The 23,525-nt window shown below is 38.2% G+C and overlaps 1 protein-coding gene across 21 annotated transcripts in view; it reads right to left on the reverse strand.

Moving 5' to 3' along the window:
- Positions 1-23,525, reverse strand: part of AFDN (afadin, adherens junction formation factor) — a 228,455-nt gene that overhangs the window by 9,946 nt on the left and 194,984 nt on the right. For 5 of the 21 annotated variants that reach the window (XM_034765202.1, XM_034765208.1, XM_034765207.1 and 2 more), the window contains 10 exons: positions 21,077-21,142; positions 20,791-20,864; positions 20,061-20,179; positions 18,632-18,826; positions 18,258-18,349; positions 17,600-17,788; positions 14,090-15,088; positions 12,362-12,397; positions 6,351-6,485; positions 3,010-3,520 (listed from right to left, as the gene is read on the reverse strand). In XM_034765202.1, coding sequence (XP_034621093.1) covers positions 3,010-3,520; positions 6,351-6,485; positions 12,362-12,397; positions 14,090-15,088; positions 17,600-17,788; positions 18,258-18,349; positions 18,632-18,826; positions 20,061-20,179; positions 20,791-20,864; positions 21,077-21,142 — 2,416 coding nt within the window. Of the gene's footprint in view, positions 1-3,009; positions 3,521-6,317; positions 6,486-12,361; positions 12,398-14,089; positions 15,089-17,599; positions 17,789-18,257; positions 18,350-18,631; positions 18,827-20,060; positions 20,180-20,790; positions 20,865-21,076; positions 21,143-23,525 lie in introns of those variants that run through there. The other 16 variants (XM_034765213.1, XM_034765212.1, XM_034765211.1 and 13 more) reach the window with 9 other exon arrangements.

The raw sequence follows: 23,525 nt of genomic DNA on the forward strand, positions 1-23,525 counted from the left end.
AAGTCAAACTGGCAAACACGACTTGGGAGTTTGCCACATGGAGCTGCAGTGAGTTGGATGAGTAGGCTTCACACTCGAACAGGTCTAGCTTTTTGGGATTTCTGTCTTTGGGTGTGCTTTTCATCAATTTAGATATTTCCTGCATTATTGCAACTACCAACAATACTGGATTTGGGTGGGAGTAACAGTGGCCAAAGCTTTTTGGGGGAACTGGATAACACTTCTCCACCCACTTAGATGTGGGCTGAATGGTAGCTGGGGTTTGTCAGAGCTCCTTAGATGGTTCTAGTATGCCCTCACTGATGAGGAGTGCAATCCTAGGTGATGCAGTCAAAATGTTGACTTTATGGGATTTCTCTTGTAGGAGTGTTGTTTCAGTATGTATGATCTCAGGGATACAAAATAAGAAATCCTCCAAGGCTTTAAAATAGTCAATTGCTGCGGCAGAGGCTAGTATACCAGTCTCATTGAACAACAAATTATTATTATTTCAATAGAGAATGGGAATACTACTGTTCTTTTGCTGCTCACACCAGTGGGTGCTGACATGCAGTCTGTTGTTGGTGGCTTGGGTAGTGATGCCACTTGACAGCCTAATCTCCTCTTCTTTCTGGACATACAGGAGGGGTATCTGCTGTAGGACACATCAGAGGATGGTTCCTAATATGGTCCATATGGCCAGGAAAGCATGTTATATCAGTACTGACCTGGTTGTGGCTGATTGGCTCAATGCCATTACCATCTCTTTTGTGATGATGCTTTGTGAGAAGGCTCTCCAGTACAAGCTTCTAGGGTTGCTCTAAAAAAGCAGGGGAGAGGCATCACTGTTCAATACCAGGAAAAAGCATAATCAGACACTGGTGAAGAAGAAGAATACTCGTCAAATGGTGGTGCTTTAGGGTAATGCCTCAAAGCCAGCTCCAGTGCCAGGTGCCATTCTGTTACCAACGATGTCAATGGAGGGATCTTGATACTTTGAGAGCATCTCTCTGGCCCCTAACTGGCACTGAGGCCTTCATTGGTGCCAATCCCAGCTTCCTGTGCATCACTCCTGCCTTAGCAGAGGTCTTATACATCCTGTCCTTGGAAGAAGGGTGGTTCTCCTCCTTATACGATGGTGTCTCTCAAAGTCTGAAGTCATATATGGATTCCGCCTTTTGATCTTGTCCTTGTACTCAAGTACCAGTCTCAGTTCTGAATCTGCCGGTGTGATGATGGGTTTGTTGGAACCTGTCTTGGTGTAGCAGCAACCCAAACCAAAGGCCCTAGTGCCAAAATAGTCTGTGTGATGTGGCTAGTGCCGATTTTGATGATATCTTTTCCTGTTTTCCTTTCACGTCTGGCCCCTAGGCTATACTGTCTGCTTGAGGGAGAAGTAGTTGACAATGACCCCTTTGGTACCTTGGAGGTGGTAGTCTCCTTCAGGTGTGACAAGGCGCTCAACCACCATTCAAGTAGGTGTAGTTTTAGCCACATGTTCCTTGACATGCGGAGTCCTTGGGGAGGACTTGCACACTAAACACTTATGACTGTCCTTCAGACAAACCAGACATTGGCCGTGCCCATGGACCAGGCAGATGAGTCAGTTGCAGGCTGGGCAGGGGTTGAAGCCTGAAGATTTAGAGTCCACCATGATGGTTGATGTGAGAGGCATCGCCCCACCATACAGGAGGGTATGGATTTTGTTTTTTTTGGGATCATCCAAATTCAAGAAAATAGAGACTAAGAAGGATGAAAATAGATTTTCTTTACCAAAACTAGCTGAGAAAAGGACAAATATAATTAGGAGTAGAAGGTCAGACACTCACTGGATTCCGTCTTGCTGCCATTGGTGGTAAGAGGGAACCGAGGGAGGGTTGTGGCCACTCCACTTCCATGGCCTCACATAGGAGAACAAAGAGACACAGGATACATGTGCGGCCCCAATGGACACTATTTTAAAAAATCCTGTGTATGATGCACACGCATGTGCCCACATACAATGAGATCCATACTGACACATACTCAATACTGACACATACGCAAAGACTCAATGTTATGAACTTTCTCCTACTTAGGCATGGTATCCAAAAAATCTAGCATTGAACTTCAGTCTGTAATAGCATCCAGGTTCTGGGTACAGTTAGAAGAAAAACCGTAGTGCTTTGCAGGCAATGGATGGTGCTAAAATTAATGCAACTAAATTGCTAATAACGCTCTAATTACCAGTGTAGTTGTGTGCTTGCAGTGTAAAGGGAAAGAGAAGGAGACTACAAAGGAACATAAGACAGGCTGGGAAGAGGGAAGGAGCAGGAAGAAAAGCACTTTAATGATGCAAAAATAGGTTCTTGCCCCCAGGCATAAGGTAACCTGCACTATAATGCAGAAATATAATGACTACTACATGCTGCCTAGAAAATTGTTTTCATTACGTCAATAAGCCCCAAATATCACCTTAATTTTGAATATGTAAGATTTAAAGTATACGGGGGTCCTTTGAAAGCCATTTGCACACCATATTTAAATCAGTAAGAGTCCCCCTTGTGCCAAGTAATGAAAGCAGAAGCCCCCCCGTCCCCCCATTAATCAATCAGAAAACATATTTTATATTTTCATGGAAAACACATGTATAGAAGCAGCAAGGGCACAGCCAACGAAATAGAATAAGAAACAATTACTGAGACGGTACAGAATGAAAGCCAAAACCAACAGTACTTGGAACTGGTTGAGCAACAGTCAAACTGATTTTTTTCCTTCATTGTGTGAAAGATGGGATTTTGAGAGAGCTTTGTAAGGAACAAGGAAATTCGAAAGATTAAAACGTTTACAAATAGGAGCATTCACATTGATATCAGGATGAAAGTTAGATCACCACACTGAGAATAGTGACCAAGTGGTGGTGTGGGAGGGAAATAAAAAAAAAAAAAAAAAAGAAATCACAGAGTAAGTGATTATATCTACAGCACCACAGTGGGAAATGTGCAGATAGATTTGTAGAGAAAGATTCTGATTTCATTTTTTTGTTTCTACCTTTTGAACTGCTGGGATGGAAGAAACTTGGTTTGTTTGATGGGGAAGGGGGATGACTTGTTTTGGAAGCAGTACTGTTGGCATTGACCGAGGATGGCTGGAATGAGGTGGAAAGAAAGATGCCATCTGAGACTGGGCGAGGCTGGCGGAAGAGCTGCTGTGGCGGAAGGGTGGCAGGAGGAAGGTCACCATAAGATTTTCTTGTGCTGGAGTACTTATCCTGACCTGCTAGAGTGGAATCCTCCTCCTCCTCATCATTGTATGCAACAAACTTGGCAGTATAAACCGTGTCAGGGGAGAGGACCTGTGTTTTGAGGTAAGAGGTGTTTCGCTGAGGTGGGGGAGGAGGAGCATTAGATGAAGGGGGTGGGGGTGGGAGCTCATATTCCCGTGGAAGCGGAGGTCTGTACAGACCAGGCTCGTCAGGTTCCAGTAATCTTCGTTCTGCCTCATCATGCTGTCTACGCCTTTCAGCTTCCAAACGGTTGTAATACTCCTCTTCCTGTCGCCTCTGTAGGCCCATAGGAAAAAAAAGTGCAGTGATCAGAACAAGAGAAACATTTAAACATAGGATGGATTCAAGTTTTCCTCCACAAGAGCACTGAACAGATCCCCTCATCTCCCTTCCCCTGCAATGAGTAAGGAAGCCACTCCAAATCATTATACAAAGAGTATAATTTACTAATGTGAAAATGACAGAATTGTCCTGTAACACAATGGTAATTCTGAGTTATTTCTGGAGTTGATGCATACTCTATGCTGACAACATACTTGAGTTAACAGAAGTAAAGCTGTACTGACTAAAGGAATTCCCTGCACTCATCTTTCATAAAGTTAGAGTTGATAAAGTAAGGATTTAGCAAAGCTGCAAGGTATTTAAAAAAGAATGAAAATAAAATGGGTGATCTTAGAAAGGAACTTTGGAAAAGAGTACAATTTTGCCGTATCCCTCCTGAATAGGTCATCAACAGAGCTTTCGAGGTCACTGATTTTACAAGCCTAAGTTATAGACATTAGAAAAATAACTTCATGCAAAGACAAGTTGCGACTTGCGCAATTTAATTTTTTTTAAAAAAATGCTTTAATAAATCTCTTGAAGTGTCTTCTACAAATTCATGAAGAAAATGCTCTGCCCATGATGTTTCTATAGGGCCATAATAAAAATAATCTGCACTGAACTCTTGGGTGAACCTGAGAAAAACAGAAGTGCATAATAAGGTACAGTACGTATTATTTGAACTCTACCATCTCTCAGAAGCTACCATGTGACTACCATATGTGAACAAAGTTTCCTATATTTTTCCAGTTTAAAGATTGTTTATTGTTCTGTGAAATAAAAACACTTAATTTTCATCAACACCTGTCAGAACTCCACTGTGAGCTAATAGATACAGATCTATTCTGGACTTTCACTACAAACCGTGAAGGTCAAATTCTATCATTTCTTGATTCACTATCGAATATTTGTATTTTGCAATCACATCGATAAAACATTATTTCTTGTTAAATTAAGGATGTATAGTACAGCTTCTTAAAAAAAACTTCTTGTAATTTGTGGCAGGGTGCCTAGAGTTTTGGATACACATCTTTTTAAAAATATAAATCAAAATAAGTAAATATATACCCTTCTTAAACAGCCTGAGAATCTTCTTAACTAAAGAAGTGAGAGCCAGTTACCCTTCTATTGGTTATGTATGAAATACTATTTTCCATTTTGAAGGCTCTAGAGTATTTAGGTGGCACTAAAATTGTAACAATCTCTGTCTGGGACTTGTATGTAACTGTCGCTGGGACAGATCAGATTTGCCAGTCATAAAAGCCTTTCAGCTGTAGGTGACCCAAATATCATTAGAATGTACCACATCACCGAAGTTAGAGATGGAGAATATCTATTTATTACTGATCAATCTTATCCACCCTCCACCTCTAACTTTCCTATGCTATGACCTCCACTACTTTGCTGAGTCCAGTTGTGTGAGAGATATCCCAGTGATGGGGTTATGATGACTTCCCTTGGAAAACTATTCTGTTCTTGATTTTCTTTTGCTCATTGTCAGCCCATTACTCCTAGACCACTGAAAAACAGGTCTTAGAGCTTTTAAACTTTTTCCCTACTTGATCTTCCCAGCAGGAGCTTTTCCTATCATTAAAACATCCTTCTCCATTCTGAAATCAGTTTCACTAAAATCCAAGTTTTCATTCTGAAGAAATCTGATTGTCACTGCTCAAGTGAAATCTTACAGTGGGTGGATGGTTCTACATCTACCACATTGAGAGTCAAATAAAAAGATTGAGATCTTAAGAAATTTATCATAAAAATTTTAAAACATCATGTATGAGTTTTTAAGGGATTCAAATGTCTGGAGTTTTGGAGTGTACCTAATTGTACAGAGATCCAATTTCCTGCTGGATCACATTCAGGTCTAATAGCTTCCTGCATAAAAGAACCAACTCCTAGTAATTTTTTTCCGGATTCAAACAAAAGTAACAAAAATACAGTGGAGCATTCTCTCCACTTCTCCATCTCTGAATTCCATACAATATATTTTTCTTTTCTTATAAAAAAAATCCCAAAGGCAATACAAAGCTCTTCTATTGAGTCACCATAGTCTCAGGTGCTAAAACCTGCATTAATTTCCAGGATGATTACTGCTGGGGCAGGCTGGCAGGTCAGTCAGCTCCAACCCAAACAAAAGCAGCGTGGGAATGTCTCTTTCAGGCAGAAGAAACTAGAAAGCCAAGGTAGAGAAGGCTCTGAAGGTAAACTCTAGCAGTGACAACCAAGCTCAGGGAGGACACTTAGGGTATGTCTTCACTACCAGCCAGATCGGCAGGCAGCGATCGATCCAGCGGGGATCCATTTATCGTGTCTCGTCTAGACATGATAAATCGATCCCTGAGCTTTCTCCCGTCGACTCCTGTACTCCAGCTCGGCCAGAGGCACAAGCGGAGTCGACGGGGGAGTGGCAGCAGTCAACTCACCGCAGTGAAGACACGACGGTAAGTCAATCTAAGTACATCGAATTCAGCTACGTTATTCACGTAGCTGAAGTTGCGTAACAGATTGCTTCCCCCCAGTGTAGACCAAGCCTAAGCCTGAAATTTCTGTTGTGTTATTGTTTGTGAGTTACCAATAAATACAAAAGCCATGAATGATATGAATCTGGACATTAACTCAGGGTCTGTCTATTCTATTTTGGATGGTAGAGGGTCTGAGCCCATGAATATTACCATCATGTTAATATATTCACCTCCCCCCTACAGCAAAACCAAATTGTTAATGGTCAGGCTAAGTAGGTGAAGCCTACAAAGAATTCTTGCTGCACTCAGAAGACCATAACCTTTTCTTCAGCCTCTCTCTTGGTCCGCTCCTCCTCCTGGCGCCGGCGCTCTTCTTCTTGCCTGGCCCTATCTTCTGCTTCTCGTTTACGCATCTCTTCTAACTGTTGCTGCCGTCTGCGCTCTTCATCCTGTAACTAACAAAGACTTGTCTTTAATTGTTTATGAAATCACCTCCCCCTGGATAAGTCAGAGAGCACATATACCTGGAGCATTCATTTTAAAAACTGACCAGTTTAATGCAAAGCACTACACTACAGCAGACCAATAATGTTTTCCCTGTCCAACTCTGATTTATTACATTATATTTTCCCTGGAAGTCCCTAAAAACCATGCAGAATTTCTAATAATTGTTGCACATAAAAGATGAGAAATGTATAAAAGGGAATGTACTGCTTTCTTTTCACTGCTGAATTGTTACAACAGCTGTGCACAACCAGAGAGACTTTTGGAGACACAGACTGCATTCCACCTACATTTTGGCATTATGGGAAATTCTACATATAGTTAACTAAAATGAATCAGCAGAACTCTATTAAAAAGCTACCTTGCTAGTATGACTGTACATATGCGTACTGGACCCCTACAGAGGTACAGTTTGACTTACCGTCGAGACCGCTTCAGTAACAAGCGTTTCACAGGTGAACTGAAATTAGACATTTGGAATCAACATTCCACAGCTTCAACGGCTAACAATTAGATAAGGATTTAAACATTGAAAAATCTTGACTTTTTAGTCATGGGGTCAATCCATTTAAAGTAAGAGGCTCATGTGGCAAGTCTACCAATACCCTCAAAAGATAAATAAAAAAGTCTCCCAGTGTTTCTACAACAGATGCGCACTAGGAAAACAGACAACGAAGCAAGGCTTTGGCTACTTGAATCTAACATTGCTAATATATAAACCTCAGATAAACGTATATACAATTGTCTATCAGACATTATAACAATGCACTGATCAGACAAATTAGCACCACTACAAATAAATTTTTGCATGGTTCACTGAAGCGGTCAGGAACTGCCGCCTATGATGGAGAGTGTACTCATTGGGATATCAACTATCTCTAAAGTACAGAAATTATCTGCCATCTAAGTTGAGTCATGTTTCTTATTGCTATGAGCTTATATTTTTACATTGAACTTTTCACAGCAAGATTTATTAAATTGATTTTATGTCTGTGTTTCCTAAAGTTGTCATAATGTTTACATGTGGTTTTCTGCTAAATATATTCAGTCTGCTCTTGTTCATAGTCAAGCAGTTTATGCACATACATGGTATGTCTACGTTGTGATTAGACACCAGTGGCTGGCCTGTGCCAGCTGACTCGGGCTCATGGGGCTCGGGCTAAGGGGCTGTTTAAGGGCAGAGTAGATGCTGGGGATACAGCTCCAGCCAAAGCTCTAGGACCCCCCACCTTTCAGGGTCCTATAACTTGCGCAACAACCCCAGCGTCTACATACCCCGACAGAATACAGCAATAGTGGGAAAGTGGAACTTTAGAGACAGTGATATTTCTCTCCCTATTTCCCATCTATTTGAGCATGTAACTCCCATTAACACTAACAGAAGGGAGGATATGCATTTCAAGACAAAAGACCCTTTCAACTTTCATTTTGATATCCAGTGTGTCAAATATTGAGTGATGGCTTCCTAATGTTGCAATAGAATTTTTTAAACTGAATCTAAACGATTCTATTGTTCTATTAAATGACTGCAATCAGATTTATAACTATACAATTTCTTGTTCAAATATTTAACCTAAAAATTGAAATAGCTAGGCAAAATACTGTAAAAACAGACCTTTTAAAGAATATTCAGTTTCTCATTTATCTGATTAATCTTTCCTTAACTGGCAGTTTCTTTGCTAACGCCCTGAACACTGGATTTACTTATATGTATCTGGTGGGGGTCTAATTGTAGGTTACATCCTCTATAGAGCACTGTTGTCTCATATGCCCTTACATGCATAACTAAATCAGCTGATTATTAAGCATGCATTTCAAAGCTGAGAATTCCTCTGATTAGATGGTCAAAGTTACAAACATCAGAGTGTGCCAATCTTTCAAGACCAGTTCATGGTCGTCAAAGTGATCTGATTTTTTTTTTTAAATAAAAATGATTTAATATTCATATCGGCATGTATCTGGTGAATATTTTTCAGAGGATGTTACTTTCCTGTAACTGGAGTTCAAAGGTAAGTGGCTTTTATAGTTCTTGACACTGCACAAAGGTAGAGGGAAGACTCAAATACACTCAGTACAATAGGGAAAGCAACTAAACAAGTTTAATAAAGTATCTGTTATAAAAGAATAGATCTGTTAATAAAAAAATCTTATCACAATTAAAAGCCTATTGGAATAAAGATCTCTTCTTCCCTTCCCCCTTTTACAACAATTCACCAATTTAGCATAAGAATTAATCTTATGGTACCAAATAATGATATGGAAGGGCAGGAGAGATGAAAAATTCAGAAAAAAATGTCCTCAAGAAAAATACTTTTTTTTCCACTCAAAGAAAAAAAATTGGCAAAAATAAGTCTTAATGAGAGAATAAAGGAGAACTTTTTGACTTTGTCCCAAACACTTAAAGAGAAATATTATTTGAATTTCTAAAGCACCAAAATAAGAAGAAAAAACCCTATGCAACGTGCCAATTTTGGAGTTGATGTCAATGTGTTGTCCACAGTAATTTTGGAAGGACAGCTGTATCAGGTAGGAATGTGCCAACCAGATCAGAGGTTATTCTAGACCTAAATCCTACGAAACAGGCCAAGAGTGAGAAATAAGGCTGAAGTGGTAGAGAATTGAGTGATCACTACAAGATGACACCTCATTTCGGTATTACCTGCATAACTAGCTTCTATTTAGCAGTTGTCATACACCAAGAAAGGACTGTTGAGATGGTAAGGCTCTCCATACTGCTTGAAGCAATTAGCTTTTGTGACGGTGTACAACGTGTACTATACTAACCCTACAAGCGGTGAGTAAGGCACATTTAATTCCTAAATTTTCAAAACAGTGAGAAAATTTACCCACAAGCCCCATTTACATCAATAGGACTCTTGCAATTAAGAGTCTCATGCACTAGTTTGAATATTTAGAGTCTTTTCTAATCTTTTGTTTGTTTGGTTTTTTTGTTTTTAAAGTTTACACATCTGTCTAGTCTGACATTCAGTTAAAGGGACACCTGTCAATATAACTTCTCAAGATGCACAGTACAACTCAAGACCCACCGTACTGCTTACGTGGCGAGAGACATGTTACATGTAATATGAAAACAAGTTCATTTGCTCTATATTCAGTACCTCCCTTAAGCATTTTTTTGTTTAAATAGTAAAGAACAGAAAAGAAGCTCCGTATACACAGACATACAAGAGTAACTGTAACAGATCACTAGGTATAGAAGCATGAACTTTCCCTTCTCCTCTATCCTAGGTAGATTAGTTTACCATATAAAATGTCAAGAGTTCATCTGGTCCCATAATCCTTGGTTTCCTGTGTGGCCAACCTGGACTTCCAATACAGTCTAGCTTGGGACAGCAGCCAAGCAGCTTCTTCCAAGTTGTTCCCTCTAATAGAGGACTATATCATGACACAGCTAATTCTTCTCACATAGTACTGCTGTGACATGCTCAGTGTGTAGTAGCCCAGACTGCACAAATACCAATTATGTTCTCCAGTTCTCTCAGGGCAGCATGATGTGCCTCTGCCCAAAACTTAATACACAGCTTCAATAAACTAAACATCTAATCTTTAACTAGATAGCCTATTTCCCTTACATGACAGTCCAAGGGGGTAAAAAAAGGAAATCAGTGCTAGAGTATTAGGAGCTGTTGAGCTTAATTCATGGAAATGGCTTGCGTGCACTGGACTTCAAATTGTACAAAATAAACTAACTTATGGTAAACTAACTAACTAACCTACCTAGGATAGGGGGGAGGGATAGCTCAGTGGTTTGAGCATTGGCCTGCTAAACCCAGGGTTGAGAGTTCAATCCTTGAGGGGGCCACTTAGGGATCTGGGACAAAATCAGTACTTGGTCCTGCTAGTGAAGGCAGGGGGCTGGATTCGATGACCTTTCAAGGTCCGTTCTAGGAGATATATCTCCATATAAAAAATAAAAAAAGATGGGGTTGTTAGGAACTTTTAAAAATAAAGTTATAAAATATTTTAAGTTTATCTTTATATACGGGTTTAATACAGGGGAGGGTCAGTTAGAATTAATAATTGCCCCACAGAATTTAAAAGGAAAAACATCACGAAAACTGACATTTTATGCTTTCAAGTTTTCATTAACCACTTGAGGGCCTTTTTAAACATACAGGTTACACTGTTCATTCTACAGGTCTAAATATACAATGAATGTCCTTCAACTTTATTTTCCTGTAGAAAGCAGACAATCTTGGGTACATAAAATGATTGTGGCAGAGATGCAACAAAAATGTAAGGGGTATTATCACTAAAGTTCAATATTGCCCTCCCCAACCATTCAAAAAAAAATCAGACAAGATTATAAAAAAAACTCATGAGATTGGCTTAAAAATGATGAAACTTTTAAAATAATAGATTTGGGGCTCTTTTTATTTGTCTTCTGCTTTTTTGCCTTTAGACTTCACATTTTCAAACTTTTCTCCAGAACATTGTAAAAACGAAAGCTGAGATTCTCAACACAATGACTCCAGGACTTGGAGCTTTAAGAACAACACTGACTATCCAAGACATGCCATAAAACCTTGAGAGATGGCAACACCAGAAGCTGGAATATCCATGGCTTTTCTGAATGTACTTGTCTCATTCAGAAAACAACAGAGAGCTCACCTGTTTTGTTGCTGCCAGAGGACTTTGAGATTGGTTATAACAATAGTAATCTGGCACAGAGATACTACAGTAGTGTTTAAATACATGTTATAAATTAGCTGAAGCATACATTTTAGAAATTGGTCTTATAAAGCAGTGTTTGCATTTCAATACCAAAATTGGGCAAAATTTTGAACAGTCACTTCTTCATCTTTTGAGTGGTATAAATAATTTGTATCTACAGAATCTGTCCCAAGCATTGGTTCAGATACATGAATTGCATTCAGATTATACCCAATTATACAGTAACTAATTTTAAAGGTGAGAGTTTCTTTTCTAGAGAGCTACAGGAAACCTTTCAATTATCTGCTCATTCTCAATGCTGGCAATAGCATTAATGTACTGGTTTAGGGATTACTGCCCTAAAACAATCACTTAAACAAGAGATTTTTCCATCTCAATTTTAAATGTAAATGAATGGTACTGATCCAAATGAAATGGCAGTTTAGGAAAAGAAAGTAAGAGATAGGTTTTCTGGTTATGTTTGTAAATTAGTTGGATATACTAACTCAGGGCAACAGCTCCTGAACTAGTGTTTCATTCTATTACAGAAAAATATCAAAAATTAAGAAAACATTGTTTACTGCCAATTAATGGAGAAGCTAAACTGGTACACAAAGCCATCACAAGGGAGGATAGGGAACATGACCTTTTAAAGTAATAGGCCATGTACATTTACGGTGTCACTGGATTTAAAAATCTTGTGTATTTAAGCTGCTAAAACAAGTTCATATAAATTTCTGAAGAATGGCAGGACAAGTTTTTTTTGGCTTAGGACTTAAAATGAAACAAGTGAAACTGAGAAAATCTCACCCTACAATTTGTTCCTTCCAACTGCTTAGTAAGATGTTATAAATATATAGTTACATAGAAATATCAAATACAGAGTTTCATATTAGATCACAGCTGCAAACAATTCAAAGCCACGGGCAGAACACAACAATTAAAGAAGAGAAGCAGGAGGAGAGGAGTAAGAAGAGATTTAGAAACATTCAAAATGCATGCTTACAGTTAACTTACTATATCACACCTTGATTCAGAACACCCCAGAAATGGCAAAGACAACATCCAATGCATTTTGGATCATTATTAAGAAAACAAAACAAAAATATCAAGACGGGGAAGAGGTATTGAAGAGAAAGAAACAAGAACATACCAAATCTAGAACAGAGATTGCTGGCACAGCAGTCTGCTGCAGGTAATAAAAGAAGGGAAAAAAGAAAGATGCACAGTGAAAATAAAGGTAAGTTTAGATTTGCACTATGCCAAAAGCATTTCCCTTTGCTTTGATACTTCAGCTGTTTTAGAAAGGTATTAAAAAAAGGAATTGAAGAATTTTGGACTTTAGATTGCTGAACTGTCTGAACAGCGAAAACCCCAGTGTCCTAATGGTGATAACATTTCAGATTAGCTATTCAGACACTCAAAAAAACAAAGCTAATGATGATGCTAGAGATACTATTTTTATTTGCATCTCTGGCATTATAGATAATGACATACAACAGAAGTGCAGACATTATCTTTAAAAAAGAGCAAGCAAACAGCTAACTTTAGTCTCTGTAGGAAACTTTTTACATGTTATAATTCAGGCTAGGATTGTGTAAAGCCACTAATGTTCTAAAAATGTTGGAAAACCTCACTGACAGCTAATATTTAAAATTCATCCCTTATGGAGAAGAATGATATAATGTTATGCAATACAGCTGGCTACTCAACCCATTAATGATGTGTTTTTTTAAGCCAAGCAATAATAAAAATGTTAACAGACTTTTCTGTGCAAATAGCAGTTTTATATGGAATTTTATGCCCATAGGTAACTGCTTATGTGTTACAATCACAAAGTTAGCAACACTGGCCAAGGATATATTTAGCCTTTCCTTTCAGTTTGTAAGTGTGGGGTATTTATTGCTTCAAAACAGTAATAAAGTTAGCCACAGGGTAAAAGGAAAGCAACAGGCACAAAGATTAAGTTTAGGAATTAGTGCCAATGGAGTTAATACAAAGCCAAAAGCTGCCAGAAAGAATCCGGAAGAAAAAAAAACTTCTCAATCTGACAGTTATTCTACGTCAAACAAACGTGCACAGATGCTTCTTAGTGCTTGCCATTTGCTTATCAAGGAACTGATTAGGTCAACTCTTAGGACAAGTAGCAGTAAAGATGCTCAACAAACTATGGAACTAGTTTATAAAGTCCTTCAAAGCAAAAAACCTCTCAACTTGCAAATTCAGTATTCCTGGGGTTATGATTCATAAGAAAAAAATTAGTTTCTATACAGAAAGTTTCTCAGTGAAGACAGAAAGGCCAGAATAACTTTAACAGATAGCAAACAGTTGCATTACCTTCTTGCATTTAACAGCTATAAATATCAAGGGCTTCCACCACTAAAGAAGCCAAATAAGAGCTATCAGAGAGTTAGAATAAAATAAAGATACTAAAGAAACACTGCCCTTTTTTGTCCCTTCCCCAAAGGCCTTCATTTTTATCCTCCATAAATAAAACTTCCAAAGCATACACCAGGCATCAACTTGTGTACGTTACTTTGAGGGAATTACAGTCAATAACTACCTCTTCCCCTATCTAGGGGGAAGGGATAGTCATTTCTCTGAAGGAAAAGTTTTACAGTCAGGGAAAAAGATTTTGCTCTCATCTTTGCAGTTAGTCGCTTCATACTTTTATAATATACCACTTAACTGGCCAAACCAAGGTAGTTTACAATATTTTTCTTTAGCATTTTCTATATCATGAAAGACAGGGACATAAAGATAGTCCAGTCCTCCTTTATCCTGTGACAATTTCAAATTTCGTTTAACCAGTCTACTAAAGAACACAAGTTTAAATAATTGTTTGCTATACTTGTGCCTAGAAAGGATTACCCCCTTTTACCCTTGCTCTTTTTTCAGCCTCCAGCCGTTGCATAATTAGCATGGTATCCACATCATCATCTTCTTCCTCGTCATCATCCTCATCCTTTTGCTTTGACTCTTGAAGTCGTTTCTGGAACTGCCACTCGAGCATAAGTTTGCGCAGGCGATCGTTCTCTTCTGCTGTGCGGTCGGGCTTGTTTTGAAGTTCCTGAATCTCTTTACTCAGCATGTCCACAATGTGCATCTGCTGTTGCTTTTCTAGCTTCTCCTTAGCATCCCGTTTCCAGGGATCAGGAGACAAGCTATCGCTGGAGGATAGTTCTTCTTTGCTGATGGTGATGTACTGCAGATCTCTACGTTCGATGGTTCGGGGCTGCTGTTGGGGCTGTAGCTCTCGAATGACAGTGTCCTGGGACCTCTGCAATGTTGAAGGCTTTTCTGGTTTCACCTGCTGCACAGAAACAGGAGGAACCATAGGCTGAGTACGCATCTGGCCCAATTTCCTTTCCTGCTCACGACGCTTCCTTTCTCGCTCTTCCTCTAGACGCGCTTTTTCCTTTTCATACCACCGCTGATGCTCCTCTCTTTTTTTACGTTCTGCAGCAGCTAGCGTTCCTAGCTGGTTTGAAGGGGGAGGTGGAGGCAGAGGCAAAGGCAAATCCATTTGCAGTCCATCGAAATCAGCCGCGTAGTGCACTGGTGGAGGAGGGGGAGGTGGAGGAAGGTCTGTTCTGATGGGCTGGGAAACTGCCACTGGTGTTGGCTGGTTGATAACTGGAGTTTTCCAACGGCCAGGTCCACTTTTGGTTAAACAAGAACCAGGGGAAATAGATTTGGAGGAGTGGTTCAGATGCTCTTGGCTGGATGTGCTGGAATCCACAGATGAATTCATCCATGGATCACTGTCTGACTTTCGATCAATGTACTCTACATCCTTTCTTATAACCACCTCCAGACGATTCCTCTCTGGTTGGAAAACTTTATCATCTCGAAGTTCTTCCTGGGAATGAGCTGCACGCTGGAAGAAATAAAATAAAGTATGCGTATTAGTTAATCTGTATGTAATAAAATTTATATCCAATAAAAAAACTAATGGATGACAAAAAATGCATTTCTACAAGACAAAAAGCCTTCTTATCAATACATTTACGCTTTTTGGTAAAGTAGAGAACCTTCATAACTAGCAAGTTTCTCAAGATTTTAATGTCCGCACTACCACAAAATCACTGAGCCTTTTAAACCATGCAAACCTAGGAAGACTTTGTAAGCTCTGAGACAGAGCTGTCAAGCTACACTGAGGGAATGATGAAAACAAAACAGAGCTCATGCCAGCAATCTCCCCCATCTCACACAAGTTCTCAGGGCTAGACTTATCAGCTCTTACCCACTTACAAACACACTGGCAGCCTCCAACAGTAACTCAAGTGCAGTAACTCTTCAGTCCAGCCTGCTGCTGGGCTGGCAAACATTTTTCTTTCATGAACACAGACACACAAACAAGGAGCGCTGAGGGAAGGGGGGGAGAGGGGGAATCATCCACCCCCCAATTGGGGGCATTCTCCCCTCTCTTGCCACTGTGAGTCATTTGGGGTAGAGGATGTGGGTGCTTAGATGTCCCACCTTACTCAACTACCTCACAGGAATATTAGGCATTTATTCGTTTGTATACTTATAGCATTTTAAAAGATGTCAAGCACTAACTACTATTACTGCATAGAAAGTGGGAATTCAATTGGATATGAAAAATATTCAAACATGATTAGGCTGATGAAATCTATTTAAATATTTTATTTTTTCTTGAAGCAAATATTCATATTTTTGAAGATTAGAACATTTTCAGTATTGACAAAGAACGTACAAACTTTCCATAAGTGACACTGGAGGAGACTAACAATGCAAACTTCTCCATGCTGCCCAACCAATGACCTTAACCATGAACTAGAAAGAATGCCTTGTTTGGGATGAAAGGGTGTATTTTTTATGCTCTATTAGTTCTGTAGCTCTGAACACACAGCTACTTGTGTCAGAAGCACTGGGAAGATGCACCTAGCCAAATAGTTTTCTAATAACTTATGCATTTAGATGATAAAACAGGCATTTAAAGTCAGCCATTAGTTAATGCAACTTTCATGACCACAGCTCCAAATATAATTTAAATGAAACTGCTCCTTAAAAGTGAATAACTAGTTAATTTGACAAAAAATAACCAGAAGAGATCATTCACTAAAATGATTTTACAATAATGAAATTATTCTGAAATTAAGAAAAATAATGCTTTTTAAAACAAAAATAAAACCCTATAAAAACAACGCTTGTGGATTTCATTAAAAAGTAATTGATGCTGTGAGATTTTTAAAGCTGATTTATTTTAACAGTGAAATTTAAAAGCATTGATTGATATATGTGTTGTGAAAACCTAACATACTTTTCAAGTACTTGTGAAAAACAAACTCCCAGCCATTTGTTGCTTTAGTAAAATGCATTTTTCCTGGCGGAATCAGGGTTTCAAGCTGCAACTCAAGGTCTATACCTATCATCAGCTTTCTAAATGTGGGGTATTTAGGTGTTGATGTTTAGCTAAAATATTTTTACAGCAATTAGCCATAATATGATGTGTTAATTTCCATCTTAAACCCTCATGGAAGTTAAATGAACACTGGGTTTGCGTTCTAAATTCTTAACAGCTGTGAAAACTGAAAGTGTATTATAGGCACCAACTACATATCAGCACAATCATACTAAGGTTTTACCTATAATCCTTTCTCAAGTGATTACTGCATTGACTTCAGTGGCACTATTGGCATGAGTGAGGATTACTCTCACAAGTAAGGTTTCCAGAGTCAGTTTCCTACTTTTTTTGTAGGATTGCTACCTCAAGAATCAAGAAAGAAAAGCTTTTCGAAAACTACATTAGATTTTAGCACCCAATTCTAAATCTTTTCTGTGCTTATTATGAATGCTGAGAGACGCTGTATGGTAGTTTTACAGAAGAAGATGGTGGGTGGACACTACTAGTGTGGGAGATGGGAGACCCTGGTTCAATTCTGTGGTCCACCGCAGATTTCCTCTGAGGCGTTGGGCAAGTCTACCAGCACAATAGAGAATTATAGTTCTCTCCATCTCCTAGGAGTATTGCGAGTATACATTAAATATTGTGAGAATGCAAGACACTGTGGTAAATGGTTTCCATAATAGTACAACTGGTGCACTGTTTTTATAACGAGAGGCCCAGTTTACAAGTGACTGAAGTAAATACATGTCATTATAGATCTTGGGTTGGTTCTGAACTACAGATATTCCTCTGCTCCACTTAAAAAAAAAAAAAGCCACACAAAAACAACACAAACAAAACTACAGGCAGGCCCTGGGGTCTTTGTTTAAAACTTCTTGTGGAACTGGCACCTTAGTTTGCTTTTTAAAAAAATTAAATGTTTTGAAAGAGAAAACCTAATATTTAGTATTTCTTTGTCTTCAGCAATCAGCAAACAGAAGGGAAAGGTTTTGAAATTCTTGACAGATTATTTCTAACCTGCATTGCAGCACTAATTGAGTGATTACTCTCTGCCTGGATCTGTGGCTTGTCTTCATAACTCGGCCACTGATTCTGAGCAGGACCCATTCGATCCTGGGATTTTGAAGCTGGGAATGTGAAATATTCTCTGGTATAGGTTTGTGTTGGTATAGGATAAGCTTCAGGTCTTGGTGGCAGTGTCTGTTCCTGTAAAAGATAGAGAGAATAGGTTAAAACTTATCTATCATACAGATTTCTGCAGATTTTATTTTAACTTCTAATTTCTTTTTTAACAAGTATATTTTTAGGCATTGTTCTTAATCCCAGCTTTAACCAAATAAATATGATTCTAAGATTTTCTAAGAACAATTAAATATAAACTAGTAATTATAATTCAGGGTTTGAGTGCTCTGGAACTAAATGCACAATGCTTATTGCATAAATTTACTTATAATAATCAAAAATTCAAATGGCAACGCAATAACCACAATTTTGTGACAATTTCTGTTGCTGACTGAACTGCAGCAAATAAAGCAACAGTGAAGAAGAATAAATACAAATAATTGAACAGTGGCATTCTATTAAAAATCTTCAATAAAAACCTCAGCTTAACCCTACTACTTCTATTGAAATTTAAGTGACGTTAATAGCCAATCCCTTTCTTGCCATTTCTGACCTCTGTACAAAGATTTCCAGTAGAGACTGAAGTTATCTTGGTGGTCGTTCCAGCAGCATAAGCATTCTTCCCTCCAGGGCTTGGTGGCTGATCTATTAGAGAGTGAAGTAAGCATTGTTAAACATCAGTAACATCAATTTGACATATGTAATAAAACAAACCAATTAAACTTCATAATGTGGCAATAATAAAGCATTAATTGCATTAGTTGTAATTGCTCTTTAATGAATGACTTTCCCCAAATTTTGTTGCAGTTATTACTGTCAGTATTTCAAACGTAGTCTACATTTTAATCAAGTCATCTTCCCATTTTTAGATTTCAAAGACTACTAATAATTTGCATGAAAAAAGAACAGAAGGGAAGTTTAGCTTACTTGCTACATTGGGACTGGAGCGGTGATCAGCTCGATTCTTCATCAGTCTGTCATCCCCTGACAGCTTCTTTGGTTCATTATACTCTGTCCAAGGCAGCTGAGGGCTCTCAGGTGACCCATTTTGAGCAGAATTATTATACAGCTCAAAACCTTCACTCTTTGGTCGGGGTTTACCTGAGCCACGGCGGTCCGAAACTGCAACAGATTAAGACCTTTAAATTTTTGTTCTTATCCACTTGAACAACTGTTTCCTATTTTAGTCTTGTTTAAAAAAGGTTACTTAACTTTTATAGCTAAAATGAATCTTCTAGTAAAACATGCTGGATTTTAAAAATGTTAGAATTCTTCAGATACACAATCCCATATTGTTATGCTGAGAGTTCAAGATTTCTTTGATTTACAGGCTTCAAAAAGGTTTTTGAAACAAAGACACCATAATATTTGGCAAAGCCAGATGCACTTTTACTGAAAGAAGTCTCTTGATTAATCTGAAAGGCTTATGGTGTCTGGGGTCATGATGTAAACTGCAGTAACGAGGGTTTATTCTTTTAACTCTTTCCTTCCTATATTGCAGCATTCTTTAATAATCTTTAGAAAGCTCTCATATTATAACTTAATCAATCAAAATTTGTATAAAGTTGCCACATGGTCATTAAAATGCCACTTCTGAAAGAAATTTTTGATTTATATGGGGAGGGGGAAGAAAAGCAATTTGGAAAAAATACCGAAGAATCCTAGCTTTTAAAGGATCAGATCTAGAAAATTAACAACTGTCATTTCAACATGATTCTCAGTGAAAATCAATGACCAAACATGGCCCAATGGCTTCTGTTTTGTTTTAAAATTATTTTACTGGTAATCACAAGTATCACAGCATCTTTGCAATCGGTGCTCTTTTGGAGAGGGAGAAAAAGTGAATTGAATTCTTGGTCCCTTTGTGAATTTTGTGTATTCCATTTATTTAGATTGTAAATTCCTCTTACACTTAAATAAATTATATAGTATTTGTACTTAAATGTTGATAACACATTTACTTATGATTAGAACGGTGTCTGTACAATAACTTTAAACAATGGTTACAACTGAGCTCACTCCTTGGTAAGAGAAGTTGCATTGCCATTCCATGGATTCTACATCTGTTTAAAATGTAAAATTTTGGGTATAAAATGCTAAACCACTGCTATCAACAGGAACATATGTATATATGTTTTCTCCACCTCTTCAAATTACTCCCAGAAGCACATGCGGAAATCTTTATGAGATGAATTATGTAACTCATGTACATTACAGGAGTAAAATGCTACGTCTAAGTGTTCATATTTCATTGTGGATTGTGGAGGGATTATTTCTCCCTTTCACCAGTGTTGGGGAAAAGGGCCTAAATTTGCAGCACTGTCTTATGAAAATGTTAATCAGTTATTTATTTTACCTCTTTGCATCATTGGGGATGGCTGGTTAAGCAGGGTTGCCAGACCATGGTAAATTGCTCCTTGTTTTGCTACTTCTAGGGTGACTACAGAACCTGTTCTTGTCATGAGCTCTGCTGCCCTGTGACAGGAGTCAAACAAAAGAGAACTAAGTATAGCATTATTTAAAAGGAATCTCTATACAATTCTTTTTGTCACTGTTGCTAAACCAAGCATTCAACAATATTTTCTGTTACACCACAGCATTTCTTTTCTATTCAGCTTCACATGTAAGTCACTTATCCTCTTTGGACAATCAGAAAACAGCATCTAGAGGACGTATAAATATAAAATGGGGAATGTATGCTGGCAGTTACTATTCCTAATTTCCACAGTTCAATGCCAGATGTCAAAATCTTCAAGACAAAAGCTAGGACCAGTTTCCTTAAAAGATTTTATACTATGAATGAGAATATACACTTTAAGAATTTAATACAATGATGTTTCTATACGGGTACCATATCACAACTATAGCAATATTTGTTCTGAACATACTAAAATAATGGAGTGATGAGCTTTTGTTCCTGAGGCTATACGGAACCAATATAAACCAAGACAGAAATATTCTTAAGTCAAACTAATATTTCTGTCCCAAAACTAACCAAGCCCTTCGTTCACTGCACACACACGCTCTCTATTTTTACAAAGAGTATTCGCTTCTTCAACTCACATCATCTGAAAGCAATACTGTACCTTTCTTGGGACAGACCCACTAAACTTCGACCATCCACGCTGAGCAACTGATCCCCTGCAGCTAGCCGACCATCCTAATTACACATTCAAGAAGAAAAACACTTTATATACACAATCCTTACACGGGCTTAATCAAGATAAATGTAAATTAGATTAGAATGGTGCCTGTACTAATTTTATTTTATTAGTCCAATGAAGAGAATTACAAATGTTTTTATTGAAGTAATCTCTAAATTTGACTATTTGATAGATTTTAACAACTTTAATATTTACAAACATTACTAACCACATCTGCAGCACCTCCTTTTACCACAGACTTGACATAGATTCCAAGTTTATCTTGACCCGCACCCTGCAGATAAAAAGACATTTATGAGGCCATATTTAAATCTTCTCTTTTGTAAGAAAGTGCTCCATGAATCTGTTACATTAATATATCAAACTCTGACGTTTCGTTATTTTAAAACTTCCCCAACTTACAAAATCAGTGATATGGAAAAAGTTCATATCTTCATAACACCAAAGAAAGAAAGAAAAGGTGATAGTATTTGGTTTCTTAAAACTGTAGCAACTAGAGTACAGGCAAAGGTTATTTGGTTCCATGATAATCAAGAGACTAGGAATAATCCAACAAGAAAACAGGTTTATTAAACCTGTGCTTAACAGTTAACTTTTAATCCTTTTTTAATGAAAGGATTTGTAGTTTTATAGGTATATTTATGAATCCAATAGAAGGGCCTGGTTGTATCCTCAATATCCCATGGTACACCAAAGCATTACACTGCTACCCTGGCCATCTGGCTGGTGAAACAGAGAGCAGTTTGGAGGTGACTTATTTAACCTTGAGATGACAAAGGGAAGGGAGAAAAAGTGCATTGTAAGTTCTTTGGGGCCGAGTGTCTTTCACTACATATCTGTAAAGCATCTAGCACAATGGGACATCTAGGTGCTAATGTAACACAAATAATAAATAATGGATACAGGAGAAAGGAGATGAAATAAAAAGATTCACTTTCATAGTTGACAGGTCCAAAATTTAAATCTACTGTAAAATATACAATTGTATTCTTAATGCCACCTTCTTGCTCTCTAAATGTACCTATAAAAAACCTAGAAGACGACATGTGTAAGCATACAGTAAAGTCATACTGTTGCGCAATCATTTCACATGCACTCACCTGCAAGCTACTACGCAGTGGATTAATCTAACGATAGGGGTACCAGCTTCAAAAGTGTCACGCTAAGTATAATGATGGGAATGTGACATTATTATTTACTACAGCGATCTGTGCCTTTTAAAAACTGCTCTATCAACTGAAGTCTACCAGTGGCATTGCTAGTGAAATGACAACATATTTTCAGCTGAGATAATACATATATAAAATATTCCTCCTCTGAACAACATCCCAAGTTACTTTGTTATAGAGCAGAGGCTCTCAAACTGGGGGCAGGGGGCATGAGGATTTGTTCGGGGGGGGAGGAGAGAGAAGAAGGGGAAAGGCAATGAGAAGCTTTAGGAGAGTGGCAGCTGCTGGACGGGTGCCTAATTCTGAAGGCAGCGCCGCCACTAGCAGCAGCAGAGAAGTAAAGGTGGCAATGCCATATCAAGCAGCAGCACTGCCTTCAGAGCTGGGCACCCAGCCAGCAGAGACCACTCCCCGTTCTGCCTCCAGAGCTGGGTGGTGGTATATGTACTAGTGTGGGGGATGGGAAAAGACTACAGACACAAAGAAGGGGAGTGTGATCAAATAAGTTTCAGAACCAGTGTTAGAGGGAACACACCTATACTACTTACCAGCATAAATTCATCTCCACATTTTGATTTATGTATTTGTGATATTTTGGTAGCAGTACTATTTGTGGTATTTCCTGCTTAAAAAAAGATTCTATGATGCTTAAGCCACTTCCATTTTAACTTCAAGCCAATCATGCTAAAAACTGAATTTAACAGTTTTTTTGGAGAGGTAGAGAAGGACTGGATATGTATTAATGAAAACAATAAAATGGAATTAACTCGAGTCGATCCAAGTTTCTCCTGTTCTAGATTTCACAAATTCTCAAACACATACAAGATAATTCTTCTGAACTCTAAAATATTCAAATTACTAGCTGATCATAACTGCTTTACTTTTATTTTGGTTCTTACTCCCAATAATGCTTTTTAAAAAAATCTGGAATGAGTAATAAAAATAATATAGAAAGCAATAAATCCAATCACTCAATCAAGACATTAAACAAAAGAATATTTTTTATATACCACCTAGAGCCATATAAATGTTCACTTTAAAAGCAGTCAACTATACATTTGTGCAAGAGTAACCTTGAAAGTTTAAAAAGCAATCACTTGCTCAACTGGCACTAAACTCACTGCCCCTTCCCCAAACCATCTTTTTGCAGTCTATACAATTTGGCAGTCGCAAAGCAGCACTACCATGTGTACAGGTATCCTTCTTAACTGCAAGTCAGCACACTTACAGAACACTATTGAATTTTAAGAGCCCAAAAATAAATTACATTTTTAAATCGTCTCATTTAGACCCCATCAAGGCCCTTCATAGCCTATCCTCACCCGTGCCCCCTCATTGAGATGTCAACTCCTACCTCTACTCTGCCAATGATGCCATCCTTTACAGCTTACTTGTTACATTTCCCCCAACAAGCACTTTTGTGCTGTCTCCCATTTTGCACATCATACATAGGAAGAGCTCCTAGTAAACATGCTCAAAGCCGCCTCC

The sequence above is a fragment of the Trachemys scripta genome, chromosome 3, assembly GCF_013100865.1.
Source record: "Trachemys scripta elegans isolate TJP31775 chromosome 3, CAS_Tse_1.0, whole genome shotgun sequence".
NCBI lineage: Eukaryota > Metazoa > Chordata > Testudines > Emydidae > Trachemys > Trachemys scripta.